At 43.5% G+C, this 20,710-nt stretch overlaps 1 protein-coding gene across 1 annotated transcript; it reads left to right on the forward strand.

The window, feature by feature from the left end:
• Window positions 1–453: 453 nt before the first annotated feature.
• LOC133215614 (NADH-cytochrome b5 reductase 3) lies at window positions 454–18,910 on the forward strand. Its single transcript, XM_061359715.1, has 9 exons — window positions 454–545; window positions 5,785–5,916; window positions 8,500–8,572; window positions 11,068–11,174; window positions 12,465–12,594; window positions 14,255–14,338; window positions 14,468–14,553; window positions 16,726–16,825; window positions 18,424–18,910. The coding sequence occupies exons 1-9, from the start codon at window positions 525–527 to the stop codon at window positions 18,594–18,596; spliced, it is 906 nt and encodes a 301-aa protein (XP_061215699.1). The 5' UTR covers window positions 454–524; the 3' UTR covers window positions 18,597–18,910.
• The last annotated feature ends 1,800 nt before the right edge of the window (window positions 18,911–20,710 follow it).

Here is a 20,710-nt window from a genome sequence, read left to right on the forward strand (position 1 = left end):
GGTACTGTAATTTTATTACCCTTGGTTTCCCCATCATTATTTATGCAGTTAATAAAAGGCAAAAGGGCGTTATGCACGACCAGTGGTAACACAGTTGGCTCAGGTGGCACTGATGAACACCGCGCGTGTGCATGCTCGCACAGCATGGGAAACAGAGACTACCGGTTTCCACGTTCCGCGTCCTTGCCACCCGCAGCGCCGCCGCAAGGGCCGGGGACCGGAGCCCGCAGCTCCGCCCACAGCGACCGGCCAGAGGAGCACTAACAGGAACAACGGGGACAACGCCCCCTACGACGCCGCTCCGTACCTCCCCCGACCTCCGCAACAGGAAGCTGCCCCTCCGCTAGGTCCCGGAGACCCTGGCGCCTCCCCGTGGAGCGGCTTCCCCCTGGCGGCAGCACAGCTCGGCTCCGGCGGCGGCCAGCAGGGGGCGGTATGGTGACGGCACTGATTGGTGGGACTCCGCGCGCCGCCGCGGGGCGAGGTGCGCTGGGCGGTGCTGTCGCGGGTAGCCGGGGGCAGTGATGGGGGCGCCGCTCAGCACGGTGAGTGATCCTTGTGCGGGCTGGCGCGGTGTCGGGCGGCGAGACCTGTGGCTGCGGATTGCGGGCGGGGGTTGGCGGCTACGTGGCTCTGCCTCCTGCCCCGCTCCGCCCGCCGAGGTCCGGAGCGAGCTGTGTTCAGGCCCCGAGGCCTGCCTGCTGGGAAGAGGAGAGGCGCGGCCTCACCGCTAGTCCTGCACGGCGCCGGGGCGGGCTGTGTTGGTGCCGGAGCAGAGCGGGGGCCGCTGGGCGGTGTGACAGGGTACCCCAGGCCTTTGCTGCCTCCGCTGCCGTGTGCCCAGCCGCGATGTGGTGGCCCTGGGACCTCTTCAAGGCTGGCGTGGGCTGGGGCCCGTGTTCCCGTATGTGCACCCTTTGTGCGTGCGAGCTGTGATAGTGAGGGTGCTGTGTGCTGCGGTGTGTGCGGCTACTCTCCGTTCCGTTCTCCGAATCATTTTTCAGCACTTGTGCTGATGGTTTTAAAGCCATAAGCCTAGCTGTTGCTGCTGTAGCGGAGAGCTCTTTGGGGATCATGTCTGCCGAACGGTGGATTTGCGGTGCTGTTAACTGTAGCATGCATCATAAAATCAACTAGGTTGGAAACGACCTTTAAGGGTATCATGGCCAACCGTTACCCCAGGACTGCCAAGTCTACCGTGAAAACGTCACTAAGGGCATTACCTTCTTCCTGATGCAGCCTGATTATGTCTGGTCTTTCCTCTGATGCGTTTGCTCAAACGTTTCTGGCTCTGGGTTTGTGAGAGGAGCAGGACTGAGCTGGACACATGTGCTAGTTTGGGTACAGTTGATTACTAGGTTATGTGAACAGAAGAGGATGAGGCAGATGCTAAAGCTGCAGAAGAAATACTTGTCCATTAATCCTTTCATCATTTTCTAAAGCAGATGAGAAGAATGTTTAAAATACTAGAACTAAATAAACTGCTCTCTGTGGCCCTTCCTTGGCTGCGGGGGTTGGACTGGATGATCTCCAAAGGTCACTTCCAACCCTAATGATTCTGTGAAAATCACTTAAAAGTAGGGTCTAAATGAAGAAGTGGAGCTGAGGGCACAAGAGTAGGCGTGCCAAAGCAGCGTTAGGTTTGTGTGTTTGTAGGGCAGTTGGGTGATGGAGTATCCTGCCATAAGCTTACCTGTTTAACCCTGTCTTGCTCACAATGCCTTAGTGGAAGGGTCTGGCAATCTCAGTGCTGTGGCTTTTTTCTCAAGGCCTTTTTTGTTAATACTGCAAAGGTCTGTTTCCATTAATAAAAATTCCTGCTGTATTACTGGTTTTGTGATCTCTGTTAGCAGAGATTTGTGCAGCTGGAAACTGTGAGTCACCAGTTCTTCATTTAGTGATTGCTGGCCTTGTGGTCAGCCAGTCGTTCGTGCTGCTGCTCCAGTTCTGATGCAGCTGCCATGATTGCAGTGCGGTTATCATCATAAATGTCTTGATACACTCTGTGATAAGAGTATATAGATCAGTTTTAACCCCAAGAATGTATTTCTTGACATGGGTAACTTTTTGTAATCATTCAGCCTTCAGTTCTTCCCCTTTTTTCTGCCCATCAGTTCATACTTCCTAAGTAAGGAACTAAAATAGCTACCTGAATTAACAGGTTTGTTGTTTCTGTATAGGCTAAACCCCATTAGGCTTTTGCATTAATTGACAGTAAATAACAAATGCCTTCTACAGGGCTGACACTGTGCTAAAAGTATTTGTCAAAATTAAACTTCATTCTGTACCAGTAGACTCAGACACAGTGCATTGCTTCAGAAAGTGATGATGATGCTCATGTGGGGGAAGAGTGTTTATGTCATTTACTGAACAGCTGTGGTAGCTTCCACTTAACAGCTGATGACCCAGAACTGTTTGCAAAGATGGGGAAAGCACTTATCTCTGCACACACAGGTGAAGAAGCTGACGTAGAGGTAATATCTTGAACCTGCTCTTCTCCTGTCTTCCTGATCAGCTGTTCCTGGCATACATTAGTGTTGGAGTTGGGAGCAAGCCTAAGCTTTTTAATTCAGTGACTGTCAATTTTGCTAGACCACAGCTGTGCTTCTTTGGTCTGTTTTAGATGCCTGCATCTGTACATGAAGCTAGTTTATTTTAACATTAATGCTTTATTTTGAAGCATCATTTGCTGTGGATTTAGCTTGCTATCTCCAACAGGTCTCATGCATCTGTTGCAGTTCTTATCAGGGAGTTTATCTGCTGCTCTGTCATTTTCTTAACTTCCCCCCTTTTTTTGTGATTCAAAAGTTCTTTCTGGAGCTAAAGTAATCAGGTGGATCTGTATAATTAAGGAATAACATTCCTGTAAACTCCAGCTTCTTCAGGAACAGCCTGTGTGGAGCTGTTTCAGTGTTTTCAAATAAAAGTGAAAAAGGCAGTGTGTGCACGGCATGGTGTGTCTTCAAGCTATACCAAATGTTGATACATTTTAAACCTGTACAGCAGCATTTTAGGAAGAGAAAGCTTATGTTATGTCCCTTTTTTAATTTTACATTTGCCACAGTTTAGTAATAATAATGTTGTAGTGTTTATAGCCTCCTGAGAAGTGTCACACTCACAGAGATGAGGTTCTAAAACACTGGTCAGATCACTTGAAAACAGAAATGAAAGTTAACCAGGCAGGACAAAGATGTGCACTGTATACAGCCTAAGTACTTTGCTCCTCGCCTTGCTTCCCGTGGTCATGCTTTCCCCTGTCTTCTGTTAAAGTATTGAATACTAAATTAGAGAATTGGTGAGGAGTTTTGTAAGTAGATGATCAGTTTATTCTCTAGTCCTAAGTTAGGACCACATCTACCTACACGGGTGATTTTGTAGGTTGCTACAGTGCTTATCTAATCTGGCAGCACATGTCCCTGGGAACAGGCACTGGAAACCGAAACAAATGCACAGGCTTGTAGCCTGTGGGTGACTCATTTTTAGCCCTGTAGACCCACCAAGTGACTGAAGTGTCTGGAATTGGGTGGGAAGGTGACATTTTCCTTCCATCTTGTCCACAAAGCTGTAGTTGCAGTGTTGTGGTCTCTTCTGTGCTTTCCTGGGCTGGTGTGGTCACTCAGTCTCTCCCAACTAGGCAACCTGTGCATGGTGTTGGGCATGGAGATGGTGGTGTGATGGCATAACCTATTCCCATCTTGTGGGGCTTCAGCCCCCAGGGTGAAGTTCATCCCTGCAGCAGGCTATGCAATCACAGAATCATAGAATGGCTCTGGTTGGAAATGAGACCAAAATATTAGGCCTTAGCTGAAAAAACTTTACTTTTCATCATGAGCATGACTTAGCACCTAAACGTGAATGCTTGCTCAACAGAGGGCCCCTCTGAGGGTGGGAATCTGCCCTTCTGGTGAGGCATGATAAATAATACATTAGAATTTGGGCCTGTAGATGGCTTGCATCTGGTTCTGTAAATTGCTTCTAAGCGGGGGCATCCCTAATGGTAAGATACAATAACAACTTGAGCAAAGAATTAAGCACGTAGCTCCAGGTATTAGCAGTTGAAAACTAAAAGGTGATCAGTAGACTGTCACTGTAGCCCTAACTGAAATGTGCAGTAGGATAAGAGGACTACAATTCTATAAGTTACCAAATTGTATGTGAGGATGCTTTAGATAAAATTATATCAAGATGAGAATGTAAAGTATAAAAACTCTGAAATTTACTGTGCTTTGGAGACATGTATGGAGGTTTGAACCCCCACATGCTCCTGGCGCCAATAAAGGTCTGTGCTGTGATTTCTTTGAATTAGAAAGGACATTAAGATCATCTAGTTCAAAATCCCTGCCATGGGCATGGACACCTAAGACTAGACCTTGTTGCCCAAGGCTCTGTCTTGTTGCCTCCAGGTGCTGTGATATAAAAGGCCCAAAGCAGTGGCATGTGTTGAGTGATGTGGTTGGGAAGCCTGTCAGCACATCCATGCACCAAGGAGCGAAGAGGCATGAGTGTGGGAGGAGCCTGGGTAATACCCTCACCCAGCTACTCTTAGGTCCATCACAAGAGAGCAGCCAACTCAGGAAGGTTTACCTCCATACAGGTGCACACAAAGAAACACTGGCAGGCTGAGGACCTTCCTAGAGCTGTTTTGCCCCCTGGGTCAGGGGTGAGGCAGGCACCAGTGGGAGGCTGGCTCCCCTTGAAGGCTGGGGTAGCATGGGATTTAGGGGGTGAGTGTTTGAGGATTGTGGGACGTTTAGGGGAGGAACCAAAGGCAGTGATTGAGGCCTTTGGAGAAGAACAATTTTGAGGAAAATAAAAGGATAAAGGAACAAAAAGGGCTGACCCTGTATAAACAGGCCTGCTCTGTAAACCGGCTTGCTTGGCTGTGTCCTGCAACCTGTCAGCATAGTCTACCCTGTCCTCATTAAACTCCATAGCTGCTTTTCTGGGGAAGGGATACTTCTTTGCATGCATGGATCTTTGTGGGAGAATAAGTGCCGGTGCCTGGAGCCAGACCGTGGGCCAGAGGGCTTGTGTGTCCGTGGTGCCAGCACCCAGCATGAGTGTGTGATGGCTAGCAAAGATCAAGCTGGACTAACCAGTAACTGGGTGAGATGGCCTGGGAGCCAGGCATGTGTGTATCTTGAAGGGTGATACTGCAGTGCATGTGGTCCTGTGTGAAGGGGTCTGTGCGAGAGCAGCTCATGCCCAGATGTGAGCAACTGGGGGACTGTAGTCTGGGGACAGCTGCTCTGGGGTCTAAGCCAGCTACTGGTGTACATTTCTGTGTACACATGCCTGTGGGATGTCTTTTATCCCTGATCAGTCAGGGAGGGGATCAGGATGACAGCCATTAGTGCTGTTTGTGTGAGCCTCTCTGCGTTGATCAGTGTGGCCAGCCACATGTATATTTGGGCACGTGTTCTGTATGTGTGCCTGTGCATGCTGGGCATGCATACTCAGCCTTGCTAACAGCTGGATCTGGGGACCAACTGTTAGCAAGGACATGGAGCTGTGACAGCCTCGCTTCTGTCAAGCTTCCAGGTCCCTCCTGGTATGACAAGTGCTTCAACGTAGGAGTAATAACACTAGGTATTTATAAAGGAAACTATTAAAGTAGCTGGTGTATTTTTAAATGCCTCCTCTTCCTTCTCATATTAGTACAAAGAAACATGTTTTCTTCTGGGGCTTAGATTGTTATGTCAATCTACTGGATTCTTTCTCACCAAAATAAAAACTTTCTTTTGTTATGCACATGTGTCTAACACTCTTTCTCTATCGCTGCAGTTGGGATGGGTTGTGACATACCCATTAAAGCTCATCTACACCATCTTCCAGAAGTTTTTCAGGAATCCCCGTCCTGCAATTACTCTGCAGGATCCTGAGGTGAAATACGCATTAAGGCTGATTGACAAGGAGGTAAGTGCATGTACAGTGCTGAGCATGCCCTCTCCGTGGGTACTGTGAAATGCTTGTAGCTTCTTAAATCTTGGGTGATGTTGCAGCAGGGTGAATACTTGCATTTTAAGTAAATTGTTTATAAATGCTCATTGTGTGATATAACCAAGATCTGCACTTCTGCAAGCAGCTTTTTTCCAAGCAAGATAAAGTGGAGAATTCTGTTTTAGAAATGACCAGTCTTGGAGTTTCTGTCACGTGTCTCATGTCATGTGGTATATCAGCAGAAATTCCTACACTCTGTACTGCTGGGTTCTCTGTAAGGCAGAGTTATGCTGTCAGGCAGAGCAGGCAGATTTTTCATGCTAAGTAGTGTTCAGCATAGTAGTTGTCATACCTATGTTGATACTGATTCCTGTTACTGGATTTGTGTATTCTAATATGTTACAGGAAAAAAGATGTTTAAAAGTTGTAGTCCTGACAGTACCTGAGCTGTTTCAGCTTCTTTTTCTCTCTGATAAAAGTAGAAGCCATTCTGTATCTCCCAGGCTCCTCCACTAGGTTTCTAGATGGAAGTCATGATGCTTTCAGGGGTACACTCAACTTGAGGGAAGGAGGCCAAAGCCATAAAAGGTGAAAAGTCCAGATTTCCCTTGGATAAACTCACCGTCAAAAGCATGAGGTAGAAGTCTTGGCTTTTCTGGTGTGAAATCACACCTGAAGATATTTGTAGTGTTGACTTTTCAAATAAATGATCTAGTCAGAAATTTACTGGAAAAGGACTGGAGCAGAGCTTTGTTTGATGTACAGGGAGTGTGCTGATAGTTTGGCTTTCATTTGTTCTGTTTGTCAAAGAAAAGGATTACTGTCATTCTGAATCCTGGGTTTTGTGGGAATTGAAAGCTTCCCTGTGGTTTGGGCTGCGTGCCATTATTGAATTTATTTCCCATCTGTGCTGCAACAATAGTATTATTATATACTCCCCACTTTTTCATGAGAGCTGTAGCACCTGGTTGCAGGTACAGTCTGTCTGACCTGCAGGAGGTGAGGGAAACTTGAGGCACTGTACATGCCTCTGAGAGTCAAGCTACTTGCAGGTTTCTGCTGTAGCAGTTTATAACAGAAGAGAATTCACAGTTCACTTGATTTTTATTTTTTATTTTTTAATAAATGACTGATATTTTTCTCACCCTGTTGTTATTTTGATATGCCTTTTTCAAATCTTGGGAACAGCTCTTACATAGCCAGGTCAGATGCTGCTGCTTGTGGTACCTTGATCAGCTGGGAATATTTGACTCATGAGTGTTTATAAATTTTTTCCTGAATGGAAAATGTGTCCTGGAAACAGAAGTTAGTTCTGAAAAATAACAACCTCGTACAATAAGTGCTAATATCTTCTAATATCTTGCCAAAAATCTGGTGCAAACACTCTGATCTTCAAAACTTCTGATTCCAGGCCAGGTTGGACAGGGCTTTGAGCAAAGACAGCATCTTAAGATGAAGGATTTATTGGCAAAATCCAGCTTTGAAGTGGCCTAGCTGGTGCTGAAATCTTCATACAGAAACAGCAGTGGTCAGTGTGAGAGCAGCAGTGTTAAGTCCACCTTAGCTGTCTAGTGGATTATTCAATGGCAGTTAATGTTCCTGAATAGACACAAGTACAGAGAAACTCCTTTTAGACTGCCACTCAGTTCCCTTCTTTGTTTAGCATTTCCTTTAAAAAAGGGCTACAGTATTTTCGAGGATGTTTATGAAATTTACTTTAGAAGGGTTATTATTTCCCATTCGGCTTTAAAGAAAGAAATTGGATGAGGAATTAGGCTGTATGTTGTCTCTCTTTTTTTCTGACTTTTTCAATCCCATGAATGTCACCTGATTTTTAAGAGATAAAACTTACACAGGATAAGAAATAACATTTTATTTACTCATTACCAAGCTTTTATTTAAGTTACAACATTCCTGGTAAAAGAACTGTCATAATTTTGTAATGAAGTACTTATCTAAATAGAGGGCTCTTTTACATTTTAACTGAGTATTAATTCCATTTTTATGGGGCAGATATTTTTAAGGCTCTTAGCATAGCGGACCAGGTTGCTACTTCATAATCATCTTGGCAGCCACTAGTTTTCTGATATAGTTAATTCATCTGATTTTAATACATCAAAATGATTTTTTTTGGCCTTGAACTGACGTATATTTAAACTTAAATGAGAACTGAAGAACTGACTAACTTCTGTCTAGTGGCCTTCTTACAGAAGGCAGTGTAAATGTTCATACTGTGTAGAAGGTTATAGTTCAGTCTCAGTCTGCATATGTTACTAAGTTTTGCTATTCACATGTAAACATACAAAACAGTATTTGCATTTGTCTGCTTTATTTCTATTTTTATTTCTGTATTGCTCCTAAAATATCTTGAGATAAAGTTAAGTTTTCAGGGAGTTTGAATGAAGAGTTGACCTCTGCAGGATTGCCACATTTAAGTCAGGATGCTGCACTCCCCCAGGTATTCAGGAAGCCAGAGGAGTGCAGTGGTTTTACAAGTGAAATCACAAGAATTAAATTGCAATGCCATAGCTGACTGCTTTATTAATTTTCCTCTTTCAGGAAGTTAGTCATGACACAAGAAGATTCCGATTTGCTCTCCCTTCTATAGATCATGTTCTGGGCCTTCCTCTAGGTACGTGTTGTCTGTCCTTCCTGAGAATCCACATGTGGTTAATTATATTATGAAAGGTTTTGGAGGGATTTTTTTCCTATGTTTTGAACTGTTGAATTTTGAATATTGTCCACATAGTTTGAGCTAGTATTTAGAGCTTTGCAAGATTATCCTCATGCTGTGAGTCATCTGCAGGGCCTGAACTCTTGTATACTTACAGAGGGTGTACATCCAGCTTGTTTCTGTGAAGACGGTAGAAACAAACACTGGTCTTTACTTATTTTTTCAGTCTCAACATTCCAGTGTGTGTTATTTCCATTGTGCTTGGCCTCAGTGGTCCCTTTCCATCCCTTGAAGCCATGTTCTCTGCAAATTCTCCTCTAACACATGTGGTTTACCAGATGATCTAGTCACTTCTGAATTTGCAGCCAGTCTTATGGAACATCTTAATCACCATGTAGTAGATGTTTCCTTAGGCCTTGCCATGTGGTATGTTGCCTTCCTTAATAGCTTAGTGCTGTTGTTTCCTACTGCTTATGTAAAGAACATTTAATTATCACTTGTGTTTAATAGGGACTTCTGCTTTAGCAACCTGTTGCAATGATCTGTAAATCAGGTGTTTCACGGTAGTCCTGCAGCATCTTTCCAGCATTACAGTCCATAGTGTTTAGGTTCCCTGTTGTTTGGGATGTGTTATTTTCTTGATCCTGCTCAGTAGCCGTGAGGGCAAAGCTGGTTTCCTGCCCTTGCCCCCTGATGAACATTGAGGAGTGAGCTGTCTCACCTCTCTAGTTGCTCTTGTCCTGCAGGCTAACAGAAAAGAAGCCATCTGGGGTGAATTTGGCCTGCTGCATGCCATGGCTTCCTCCAGTTTTAGTAAGATCAGGGCAGATCAGCCAGTTACTTCAGCATAGCTCGAGAAGGCATGTCCCTGGCCCTGCACAGTCCCAGGAACAGCACAGTCATGCTCCCCAGGGTCCTCTGCACGGTCTAATCTGCGGGTGACTGAGTGAGTGGTTTACTGGGTGAGACTTGGGAAGCAAGGAGAACTGAAAGCTGGTGAGGGTGGTGAAAGCAGCTGGGAGCAGCAGGCGTGGCAGCCATGGGACAGATACTGGTGTGCACTCTGCGTCTTTAGTCCAGCACCAGCATTTCGTTTCTACTGCTAGCTGGGGTGTTAACAGGAAAAGAAGTGACTCACTAAGAGTGGGATTGTGTGTGGCTCCAGGGGGAGGCTGCCTGCTGCTGTCCTGTCAGGGTGGGGTAGAGCTATAACAAGTAAGAGCCTAAGGTGTGTTTTCCCTTTGGAAGGAGCACCTTTTGGGGATTTGCACCAATTGTGAGACATGCCCCAGAAGTGGTCCTGTGTGCCTGGGTTTACTGTCTGCAGTGGTCAACAGGGGGCTCTTCTTGGAGGAGGGGGTGGTGAGGTTGCCCCTAGCCTGAAAGAGGAATGGGAGATTGCTGCAGCTGCCTTCAGGTCTTCCATAGCAGGAAATATGAGTCATACCAGATCTGTGTAGGTTTTGCTGAGAGGGTTATTTGAATCACCTTTATATGATGTCTTCAAGTGAGTTATGGTTGCTCATTTCCCAAGTCACCAGGTAGCACATGTTCATTCACCCACTGCTTTGCCTTACTGGTCCTGTGGGTTGGCAGACTGGTAAAATCCCCAGTTTGTGTTCCCATAGCAGGCAGATGAACTGCACCGTCTTTGGAGAGCTGCATTCTATCCTAAGAGGTAGTTTGTTCTGTTGACATAGTGGTGACAAAATAACAAAGACCAAATCCTCCCTTAGGTACTCTTCACTTGGGTCTCTTCAGTATGTTGGAATTTTATAGGAAACCCTTTCAAAAGAGTTAATTCTAGGTGGGTTTTTTTCATCAAAAGCATGGACATTGAGAAATGAAACTGTTTGTAGAGAGTTCAGTGAATGTGTGACAGATTGAAATGGGATCACTGCATTCAGATCCTAAGCTGGAGAAACAGCAGAGTTAGAAAAGTGCTTTATGTCTAGGCAGCCTGAGCAATGGCGGCTAGAAGACCTCCTGATAGACACGAGCCATTTGTGATCAAAGTAAGTACAGTTATAAACTCAGTTGTAACAAAACTTTTAAGAGTTTATAACTAACATGTTAATAAAGAAGTGTGAACAGAACTTGACAGTTTTCCCCTCCGGAGTTCTTTTTACTTGCCGGCATGGGACAGACATGCCACATCTTTTGCAAGATCTCACATACAGTTAGAGCTTTGGGAATTGTAAAAGCCGTTAGAACAGATATGATCGACACATAAAATCAGCAGCAGCGTTGTCTGCCCTTCCAGATAGAATCTGTGTATGGTTGAATATGCAAGGTGCTACATTCTAGGAGCATGAGAGAGGGAAAAGTGGCTCCCCAAAGCAAGGTTGTTAGGTCAACTTTGACACGGAGTTTGCAGTCTGTACCAAATCAGTACATCCACCAAAAGAAAAATCTTTTGAAAGCAAACTGCTTTTTCTCTTCCCTCCACACAGGACAGCATATCCACCTGTCTGCCCGGATTGATGGAGCTCTGGTTGTGAGACCTTACACTCCAGTTTCCAGTGATGACGACAAGGGCTTTGTGGATCTTGTTGTCAAGGTGAGAATGTCACACTCTTTTACCAGGCTAGGCAGCTTCTGACCCCACCTTTACACTTGCAGTGCTATATGAAGTCTGATGTGCTGGCTTCTGTTCAGGTGCGTGCCACTGCAGACTTCCACTGTTTTAATGGGTGATCTGGAGTTACCTACAACCCATACGGCATTTTGCAAGCACTTCTGCAGTGAGTGTGTCTCATGAGATGCTGCATAATTTTCTGTATTTGCATATTGCTGTTTTCCAAAATCTGTGTAGACCTGCAGATGTGTACACACCTTTTTAATCCTTCTGAAATAAGGAATTAACCTGGCCTGAACTGCCAGTTTCTTCTGAAGTGAAGGTAACATGGTCACTATAATCATGTAAGTGTGGTGATCATTATTGTTACTGATCCAGACAAGAGTAAATGACTGATTTAATTGGCAAGAATGTGGTTTTGAGTCTTGTGATAATGTACTTGGGTTTTGTCTCTTGCTAGCTGGACTAAGCAGATATATTTAAAGCTGACAGAAGTTTAAAACCTGAATATCTGCACTGGATTTTCTTAGTATTTTACTCAAGTGGTTTTCTTCTTCTTTACAACTAATAACAATTTATTCATTTATTGTGAAACTGGACATGAATTTGTCTTTTACTGCCTACTTATCTTCATGAGCATGGTGTTGAAGACATGACAAGGGAAAAATGTAAATCTCTGACCTAAAGAGAAACATTTCACAAGACTCCTTCTTCCCAGTGTGGCTCTTCATGCATGCAAATGATGCTGCTCTTGTGAAAGTGTAGCTAGTCTCAGCTTGAACCCTTTCACATCCATGGGATTTAAAACAAAAACCCCAGCAGAGTTCCAGCAGTGTAACTACACCCACTGATACCTGTTGGTCAATGGTTGAATATTCATTTAGTTGGTATGCACTTTTTTTGTTACTCTAACTTCGAGATGCAAACAGTTGGCATTGCAAGAGCGACATTTGGATACATCCCTTTGCAGCTGAGCTGTCAGGGATCTTTCTCAGAAGTTAGTTTGATTGTTTAGAGATATGTTCTATGTTACAGAAATACAATGGAAAAATTGCCAGTCTGTGTCCAATCTGATCAAAACTGGGGCAAGAGGGGCATTTTAATGCTTTTCAGAAAACTCAGTGCTTCTCTTTTATTGTCAGTCAATTCTGCAAGTATTCCTTTATGTAGTAATTGTGTTCTTTGCACGAGGAATATGGGTACTTAAATATTTGAAGGGAAATGCTCGTATTTGAGCTGTGAGATAAATTGCTTTGTTGTTATTTTTAACAGGTCTACTTTAGGGGTGTCCATCCGAAGTTTCCTGATGGAGGGAAGATGTCTCAATACTTAGACAGCCTGAAAATAGGGGATACTATTGACTTCAGAGGACCAAGTGGCCTACTTGTCTACAAAGGAAAAGGTAAGGCTGACTTGGAAGATATAATTAATCCAGACGAAACCATGCAGAAAAAAAAAATCATTATAAAGCAATAGTAATACTGATCACATTTTTTTTCAGGTGGATTCAAGTCTATATAGCATCACAGAATCATGGAATGGTTTGGGTTGACAGGGACCTTTGAGGATCATCTAGTCCAATCGCTCTGCAATATATCAGATTTCTCAGAGCTCTGTTGGACCTGACCTTTAGTGTTTCCAGGGATGGGGCATCTACCACCTCTCTGGGCAACCTGTGCCAGTGTTTCATCACACTGTAACAAAAATATCTTCCTTGTGTCTAGTCTAAATCTATCCTCTTTTAGTTTAAAATCATTACCCCTTGTCCTGTCACAACAGGTCCTGCTAAAAAAGCCTGTCCCCATCTTTCTTATATGCCCTTTTAACTACTGAAATGCAGCAGTAAGGTCTCCCTGGAGCCTTCTCTTCTCCAATCCCAACTTTTTCAGCCTTTCCTCACGGGAGAGATGTTCCATTCCTCTCATCATTTTTATGGCCCTCCTCTGGATTCACTGGAACAGGTCCATGTCTTTCCTGTGCTGAGATCTCCAGAGCTGGTTGAGGTACTCCAGGTGGGGTCTCATGAGAGCAGAGGAGCAGAATCTCTGTTGGCTACATTTTAATTACAGCTGGTACATGAACTGAATGTTGGCTGCCACTATTATTTGGGCTGGTACTCTCAGTATACTTGCCCTCTCCCACTAGACGTGGGTATTCTTTGCTGTTGTTAGCATCTCTGCATAAAAGAAATTGCTCATACCTTAATTAAGTCAAAAGCCATCTTGAGGGGGGTTGTTACATAACTATGGAAGTGCTTGTTAATCATGCTGTTCTCAAAGAAGGGCATACTCTGCTTATATGGACATAGTTTATACGCTGATAAAAACATTTTATATTTGTGCTGTCCAATGCTAATGTCTCAAATGAAAATTAGCTTTATTAGTAGAAAGTATTTTTATGTCAATATAAAATATCTCACTTCAGCATAGTGCAGCCACAAATGTGTCACAAAAACCTTCTGGCAGCTTTGTGAGCAGCAGAACTCAGACAAGTGTTTTTCCAGAGTTTGTGTGTTGTGTTCATATTATCCTGGATGAAGAGAGGTGTGAATACAACAAATACAATATTTTGGGAAATTTCAGACTGTCATATTTGGCTGAAACTGGCACATAAGCTCAAAAAGAGGATATAAATATACAAAAAATACACCCTGCATATTTTGGTTTTCCCTTGAAATAATATGCATGGGGCAGATAAACTCTCTGAGCAGATTGATTCCTTTGTGTAGAACTGTTTGCAGAATCTGGACTTCTGAGTATCACTGGTGGTTTGGGACATGAACAAATAGAAATACAGGTAGTGATGGCTTGATGCTATAGGCAGGAATAAGTAATAATCTGTGTTAGTGTCTGATGTCATCATCGTGTCTTGCAGGCACTGATTATCTTTCAGGATTTGTTTTAATTTGTGACATCTTTGCCTTTGTCTGTTTCCTGCTCTTGCTTTATGGAGGGAAAGCAGGGTGACAGGGCTGAAAGAGAGTCAATTATCTGAACATGCTGGGAAAGGATCACAGGCACTGTGTCCTGCTTGTTTTAATGTTTTCCATCTTCTCTCTGCAGGCACGTTTGCTATTCGGCCTGAAAAGAAAGCTGAACCAGTTACAAAGACAGTGAAATATGTGGGGATGATTGCAGGTGGGACTGGTACGTAAGATTCATCCATGGTTTCTGGCAGCTGGTAGATGTATTTGTACCTATTTTCTCTCACATGCTCACTTGCTCACTGTTTGCTCCTTTGCGCTTTCACATCATTGGCCTGCCTTGCTCTTTCAGGGATAACACCTATGCTGCAGATCATTCGAGCAATCATGAAAGACAAAGATGACCCTACCATTTGTCAGCTGCTGTTTGCTAACCAGGTAATTCTGTCCTTTGTTCTGCTTATAAAGTTTTAATTAACTAATGGAACTCCACCCAGCAAATGAAATTCTTGCTGAGAAAGCCTGGTGCAGGAATACAAACCCTGAGGGGAGAAGTGAACTGAAATGTCGGAAACTTCCCATATGAAAGGACTGTAATGAATTGTGGGTTTAGTGTTACTAAGAAATGTCACTTTCCTCCCAGCTAATGCTGGCTTTCCTGTCTCTCATTGTTTCTAATTCAGTTTATAAATGTTTCAAAACTCTGCATTCCTTGTGCAAGTTGTTAATATTTTGGGCAGGCTTTCAGGGCTGTCTTTGTGAGTGGAAACATGAAAGAGGTGGACATGTGTCTCCTTCAGCAATTGTAACTCCCCAGCTTTGCAGCAGGGTTGAAGTTAACAGTTGGCTCCCTCAGCTATGGGTGCTGTGATTCTGCACGGCTGTTGCCTTTAATTTCCATCACTTTTGTCAGTTCTTCATGTGTTTCTATTGTTCTTTGAGGTTTATCATACTGCTGTGCTTCAGTGACCAGGCAGCCCAAATGGTGGTGTGCTGCTGAACTACAACACCTCTTTCCCTGATATTTTTCTGCTGTTAATCCTTTGCTTTTAAATTTCTCCATAATAATGAATATTCGGTTTTGGAGTATGAGCCATTTTTTGTAGTGAACCTTACTGCCTGCCCTTAGTTTATTATCTTCTTTAGGTTCTCCTCTGTCATTCCTCATTTCCTTTGTACCACATCTGAACTATAAACCCACGATTTTTCTACCCAGAAGCTATGATGCAGGTGCAAACAGGTGCCCTGTTCTGATGTTTTACTGCAGTAAAGCAGCTCCCTAAGCGTTATGCCGGTGCCCTCTGGTGCTGGCTGGTGCTGCTGCAGCAGCTGGTCTGCTGAGCCGTAGGAGTTGGAATAAAGTGCAGTTAGTGTCAGGGCAAGAAGACCAGGATTTGCCATGAGTAATTCAGAATGACTAACACGGGGCTAGAGCTGCTTCAGTGACATAGAAAACCTGTTGCTTCTTGCAGGGAGGACTTGGGGAATAGTTGGCTGGGTATTAGCAACAGCTTGTGTAAACATCGGTCCTTGGCTTTAAAGAGTCCTTGTACCCAGTAACTACCCTAATATAAAGCAGCCTCATGACAAATGGTCAGTCAGGAAAGCCTACAGACTAGATGGTTTTAATATTTTAATAGTTTAAAATATGGCTGGTTTTGGGTTGGGTTTTTTTTAAGGTTGTCAAAACACAATTTATTTTGGCCCTCCTGAAAGAACTGTGTTGGATTACAGATGGCAGTGTACATGGGCTCATACAGTGCTTTTGACCAGCATGCTCTGAATTGGTCAGACCCTGTAGTAGCTTTTCTGGAACATGTGCAACTGCAGAACCAGAAATAAGCACCTTCTCAGCAATAGTGGCTGGCACATTCCTCCTTACTCCTACAGTTACAGACGTGGTGGTGTCCTCAGTGCCAAATTACTAAGGCTGCAGAGGATAGTGCCACTTTAGTCTCTACCCTTTTTCCTCCTTCACAAATGGCAGCTGCTGTTAAGGGAATAAGGGTTTCTTTTGTCCTTCAGTGATGTTGCATCATGGAGGAACAGAACTTGGTACCCTGGGTAGCCTTTATTGTTCCAGTCAGAGCTCAATACCCTTCTAGTCATTTGTTCCACGTCCTGTTTAAAAAAACAAGCAACCCACAAATGTCAGTGCTGATGAACCTTGAAGTGGCAGAGGTGAAGAACCTGGCAGTTTCCTGACTGGATGGCACGGTATGGAGGGCTAGGGAGATACTTGTGAACAGTCATGGTTAGTTTTGTGATTAAAGTTGCGTTTGTAATGGGAGTGCTAAAAGAGGGCTTTACTCTTCTTATGTTACCACTAATTCCCTGAACAAGACTCTGTGTTCTGTTTGAGGTTTTCCTTTGCTTTATTTTTTAGGGGAAATGCATTGCGTGATCAGGGTTTGGGAATGTTATAATCCTTTTTATTAGCTCTGCCACAGGATAGTCATGGAAATAACTTGTGTTTGCTCTCTTCAGCCTGTGAAACAGAGTTGAATAATGCGTTCCATCTTACAGGGCTGTAGAAAAGCTAATGCTCTGTGGTCATCTGAGGATTGCACTTAAATGCAGAGCATAATCATTGTTTTCCTTATCCTGCAGACTGAGAAGGATATCCTGTTACGTTCCGAGCTAGAGGAGATCCAGGTTCAGAATCCTGGTCGCTTTAAGTGTTGGTACACACTGGACAGAGCACCTGAAAGTAAGAGCTAATATGCTACTTCCACTGAAGCTTAACTTACGAGTTACTAAAGTATGTGTTTGCCAGGAGACATCCTATATTGTGTGCATATTTCTGAGCTCCTTTCTTGCTTAATGTGTCATGTCTGAATGCATCCAGTAGCATCATTCTTCACACAGTGATGCACAGAAACTCTCAGGTGTAATCAGGCAGCCTTTCCAAAGCTATAAGGCTCACCTCAGGTACTGGTAGTGCAGTGTTCCTCCCATGACTACACCTGAGTATTTACCATTATTTACTCTGGAAGGTGACCTTCCTTTGACCTTCCTTTCTCTTTTCCCACAGACATAAATACAACATGTTATCTTACTGTCTCATTCATGTTTAGAGCATGCATTAAGACAGCTGCAGTGGGAGTGTCAAACACACTGTGTCTCACAGAGATGTGGCCAAGTGCAGACTCCTACCTAGCTGTCATTGTGCGACAGGCAGTTCATTGTAGGTGATCTTCCTAGGCAACGGAATTGCCTTTGTATTAACAGTGCTTTTCACTGAAAATACTGTTCCAGCTTGGTTCAGTTCAGTTTCAGAGATAATGAGATACAGTTGGCTGGTCTAGGTAAGAGGATGAGTGTGCTTCCCTCAGCTGTGCAAGTTTGAGGAAGAAAAGGCTAAATACTTACTGCCATTGTGAAAAGGCCTAATAGTTTCCATGTAATTCCTTGTCATTTTCCTATCTTACTGCTTCTCATCATGCTCACCCACATCAGGATAGATTCACATTCCTATTCAGTGGTAGCTTGGGACAAACAAGCAGAAACCATATGCCTTCTCTTACGTTGTGACCAAGCATACGCCTACAGTGGGGTTGGGAGAAAGGTCTTGCCTTCCCTACAGTCTGTTGCTGTCATGTCATCTTCTGCAATTACTGGAGAATCCTGGAATTTCTAATTATCGTTCCTTTTCTTTGATAAGTGTGAACTGATCTTAGCAGTTGCAATAAAACTTTCTCCTTAGACCCCCCTGCCCCAACATTGTTGTGCAGACTTTCACTGCCATATGTGGAAATGGACCAAAGCTGGAAATCTTTTTATAACCTGTGGGAGAAAAATATGTCAGTCCTACTGTGTCCAAAGGTTTGGGTCGGCAGCTTTTTGTATCCAGAGCTGGGGGTACAAAGAGTAAGCTTGAATCCTAGTATTAACCGATGGCACTGTGAGTGTTCCAACTGGGAACAACTTCATCAGCTAGATTTTCCCTAGTGGACTAGTAAACAGTCGGGTGAAGAGGGTGGATGTTACTTCATAGTGCTGAAGCTAAAAAGATTCACATTCTGTTCAACAGCTCTGCTTGAGATTTCCCTGGGGCTTTTAGCAGGTTTTATTAGAAGCTAGCTCTTGTTTTCTCCATACATCAGTTTTGTGTCTTAAAAGTGGAGGTGGCAGATTTCCTATGTAGCATAACTTGAGGACACTTGTGCCAGTGGAGTGTATAAATGCTACAGTCCAGAATGTTACTAAAAAAAACCCCAAGCCCCCACATTTCATCCTAAAGTGACATATCTATAATTGCTTCCTTTTTCCCTCATTCCCCTTCCCCCTCTTTAATTTTCTTCACAGACTGGGAGTACAGCCAAGGATTTGTGAACCAAGACATGATCAGAGAACACCTGCCCCCACCTCAGAATGATGTTCTGATCCTCATGTGTGGACCTCCTCCAATGATCCAGTATGCTTGCATTCCCAACCTGGACAAACTGGGCTACACTAAGGACATGAGGTTCTCCTTCTAAAGAAGGCTGATAATTCACTGGTCTTGTGTAGACGGGAAGAAAAAACATTTAGTGGGGAACAGGGCAGAGTTACAGAGATTGCTGATGCACAGTGCTGGGAAGCTACATTTACATTAAAGATGCTTCATTTTTTCTGAATCTCTGGCAACTAAGACACTTAAGCTCAACTCTACCAAAACCTACTGGGTGCTGCACAGAAACAACTGTGTCGTGGAAAGGTAGTTGGTGCCCAGTGCTGGGTTTGCAGTGTGAACTCCATCTCAAGGGAGGACAGCATAGCTGCTTAGGGTAGTAAATACTCATTTACTCTTATTTCTTAAAAAATGGCAGTAATACCCTCCTTCCTAACACTGTGCACACCCAGTATTGTATTTGGGGTGGAGTATGAATATATATAGAATGTACTGGATTATTCATTCTCTTTGCTTAAGCCAAATTTTAATCCTTACAGAGATTTCACAGTATGAGGGCCAGGAGCGTTTGCCTTGATGCATAATCTTTGCAACATCAGGAGCCTAAGAATACTTGTTCTGTTGAAGGATTATTAACCATTTATTGCAGTTGCTCAAACTGCCTTGTTTAAAACAGAGAGGTAGGCAGCAATACAAAACTTGTTTCCTTCGTATTTTGGAATAACCTCTCGAATTGCAGACACTTTCCCAGCTGGTCACAGTTCTCATCCCTGGGCAATGAAAGAAACTAGAGAAAGCAGATGGCTTTCTGTAGTGTTCCACAAATAGCTGGAATCTTTTGGCTTATATGTGTGTGGAATACTGGAAAAAGGATACTAATGTTTGTGTTTACTTTTAAATAGCGGATGATGCCATAGGAGTACAAAGTAGTTCTGCGTGTCCTATGCAGTGAAAAAAAAGCTGGGTGAGAACTGGATTTATTTCTAGTTTCTTGTTTCCCAGAGGTGGATGTGGAAGGACGGGAGCTCAGGTTTCACTGCCAGGGTGGGTTTCAGCAAGTGGGGCAGCTTCAGATGACATATGTATATAGCTGGGGGACTCACCTGCGTGGTTTGCTCAGGCAGAGCTCCAAAGGGTTTTGCTTGGTAAGGATGCATGGGAACAGCCTTAAGTCACCAAACTGACAGCAAAGTCAAATGTCTCACTGAACCTAAACCTGTTTCTTACATGCTGTTTACTATAGCTCTGATTTTTTATTTTAATATACTTCTTTTACAGCAGCCTTTCCCCTAGTCTTTAGGAAACTTCAGGCATCTTGTGTGCGGAACCTTCCGCTTCTAAGTAATGGAGATGCTGCTGAGATTAGAGCTGTCCTGCAAGGAAGGAACCTATGAAACTAAAAACCGTATTCTTGTGATGAAATCAGAGTGATTGAAAGGATGTTTAGTCAGATATGAAGTCATGTGGGTGCTAGTTAGCTGCTAAGTGTTGGTGTGTAATACCATTTTGTTAAGGATTCCTGTAGGTATTTGAGGTTCTAGCTTGGAGGTTTTCTTTTGTGCCTGTATGACAGATGGGTACTGTGCAGTTATAAGGTTAATTTTAGGCATGAATTAAGAAGAGAAAAAGATACTACAGTTAATTTAAGGAACCTCAAATGGATAATACTGTTATTAGTTTTATTAATTAGACGCTTGCCTCTGAAGTCTTGAAGTTTTGATGTGTACTTCTGAAACTTGTTCTTTAATAAATAGTGTGTTCCAAAGTTCATACTCAAGTAAGTTTCAGTCCCTTCTTAGGAGGCAAAAAGCAGAAATACAAAAGAAATTATCTTGCTGCTGATTTACATCCTTGTGGGATACACACAGATTTTTCTCATCAGTGTATTCAATGCAGTTTTCTCATGAAAAAATAACGGTAACTGATCTCACACATCAACTATTTTGTATTACTTACTCTGCTTATTCAAATACTGCCTTTTCTTTCACATCTGTGTAAGAAGTAAAGTATCTTGCAGGTAGTCACCTGTGTGTTACTGAGCACATCGTCTTTAACCCTGTGAGAGAACAACTATAATTGTAAAACACTAGAAAGGGAAGGTTCAACAAAAGGAAACAGAAAGCCCATTTGATTTGTTTACTCAAGCGCTTCTCTCTCTGAGTGTGATGGAAGCAGCTGTATTTGGATGGCAAATCAAGGAGA

Source organism: Neopsephotus bourkii, unplaced genomic scaffold (assembly GCF_033783945.1).
Source record: "Neopsephotus bourkii isolate Nb327-2 ecotype Australia unplaced genomic scaffold, CSIRO-AGI_Nbou_v1 NB_107, whole genome shotgun sequence".
In the NCBI taxonomy this organism is placed as follows: Eukaryota; Metazoa; Chordata; class Aves; order Psittaciformes; family Psittacidae; genus Neopsephotus; species Neopsephotus bourkii.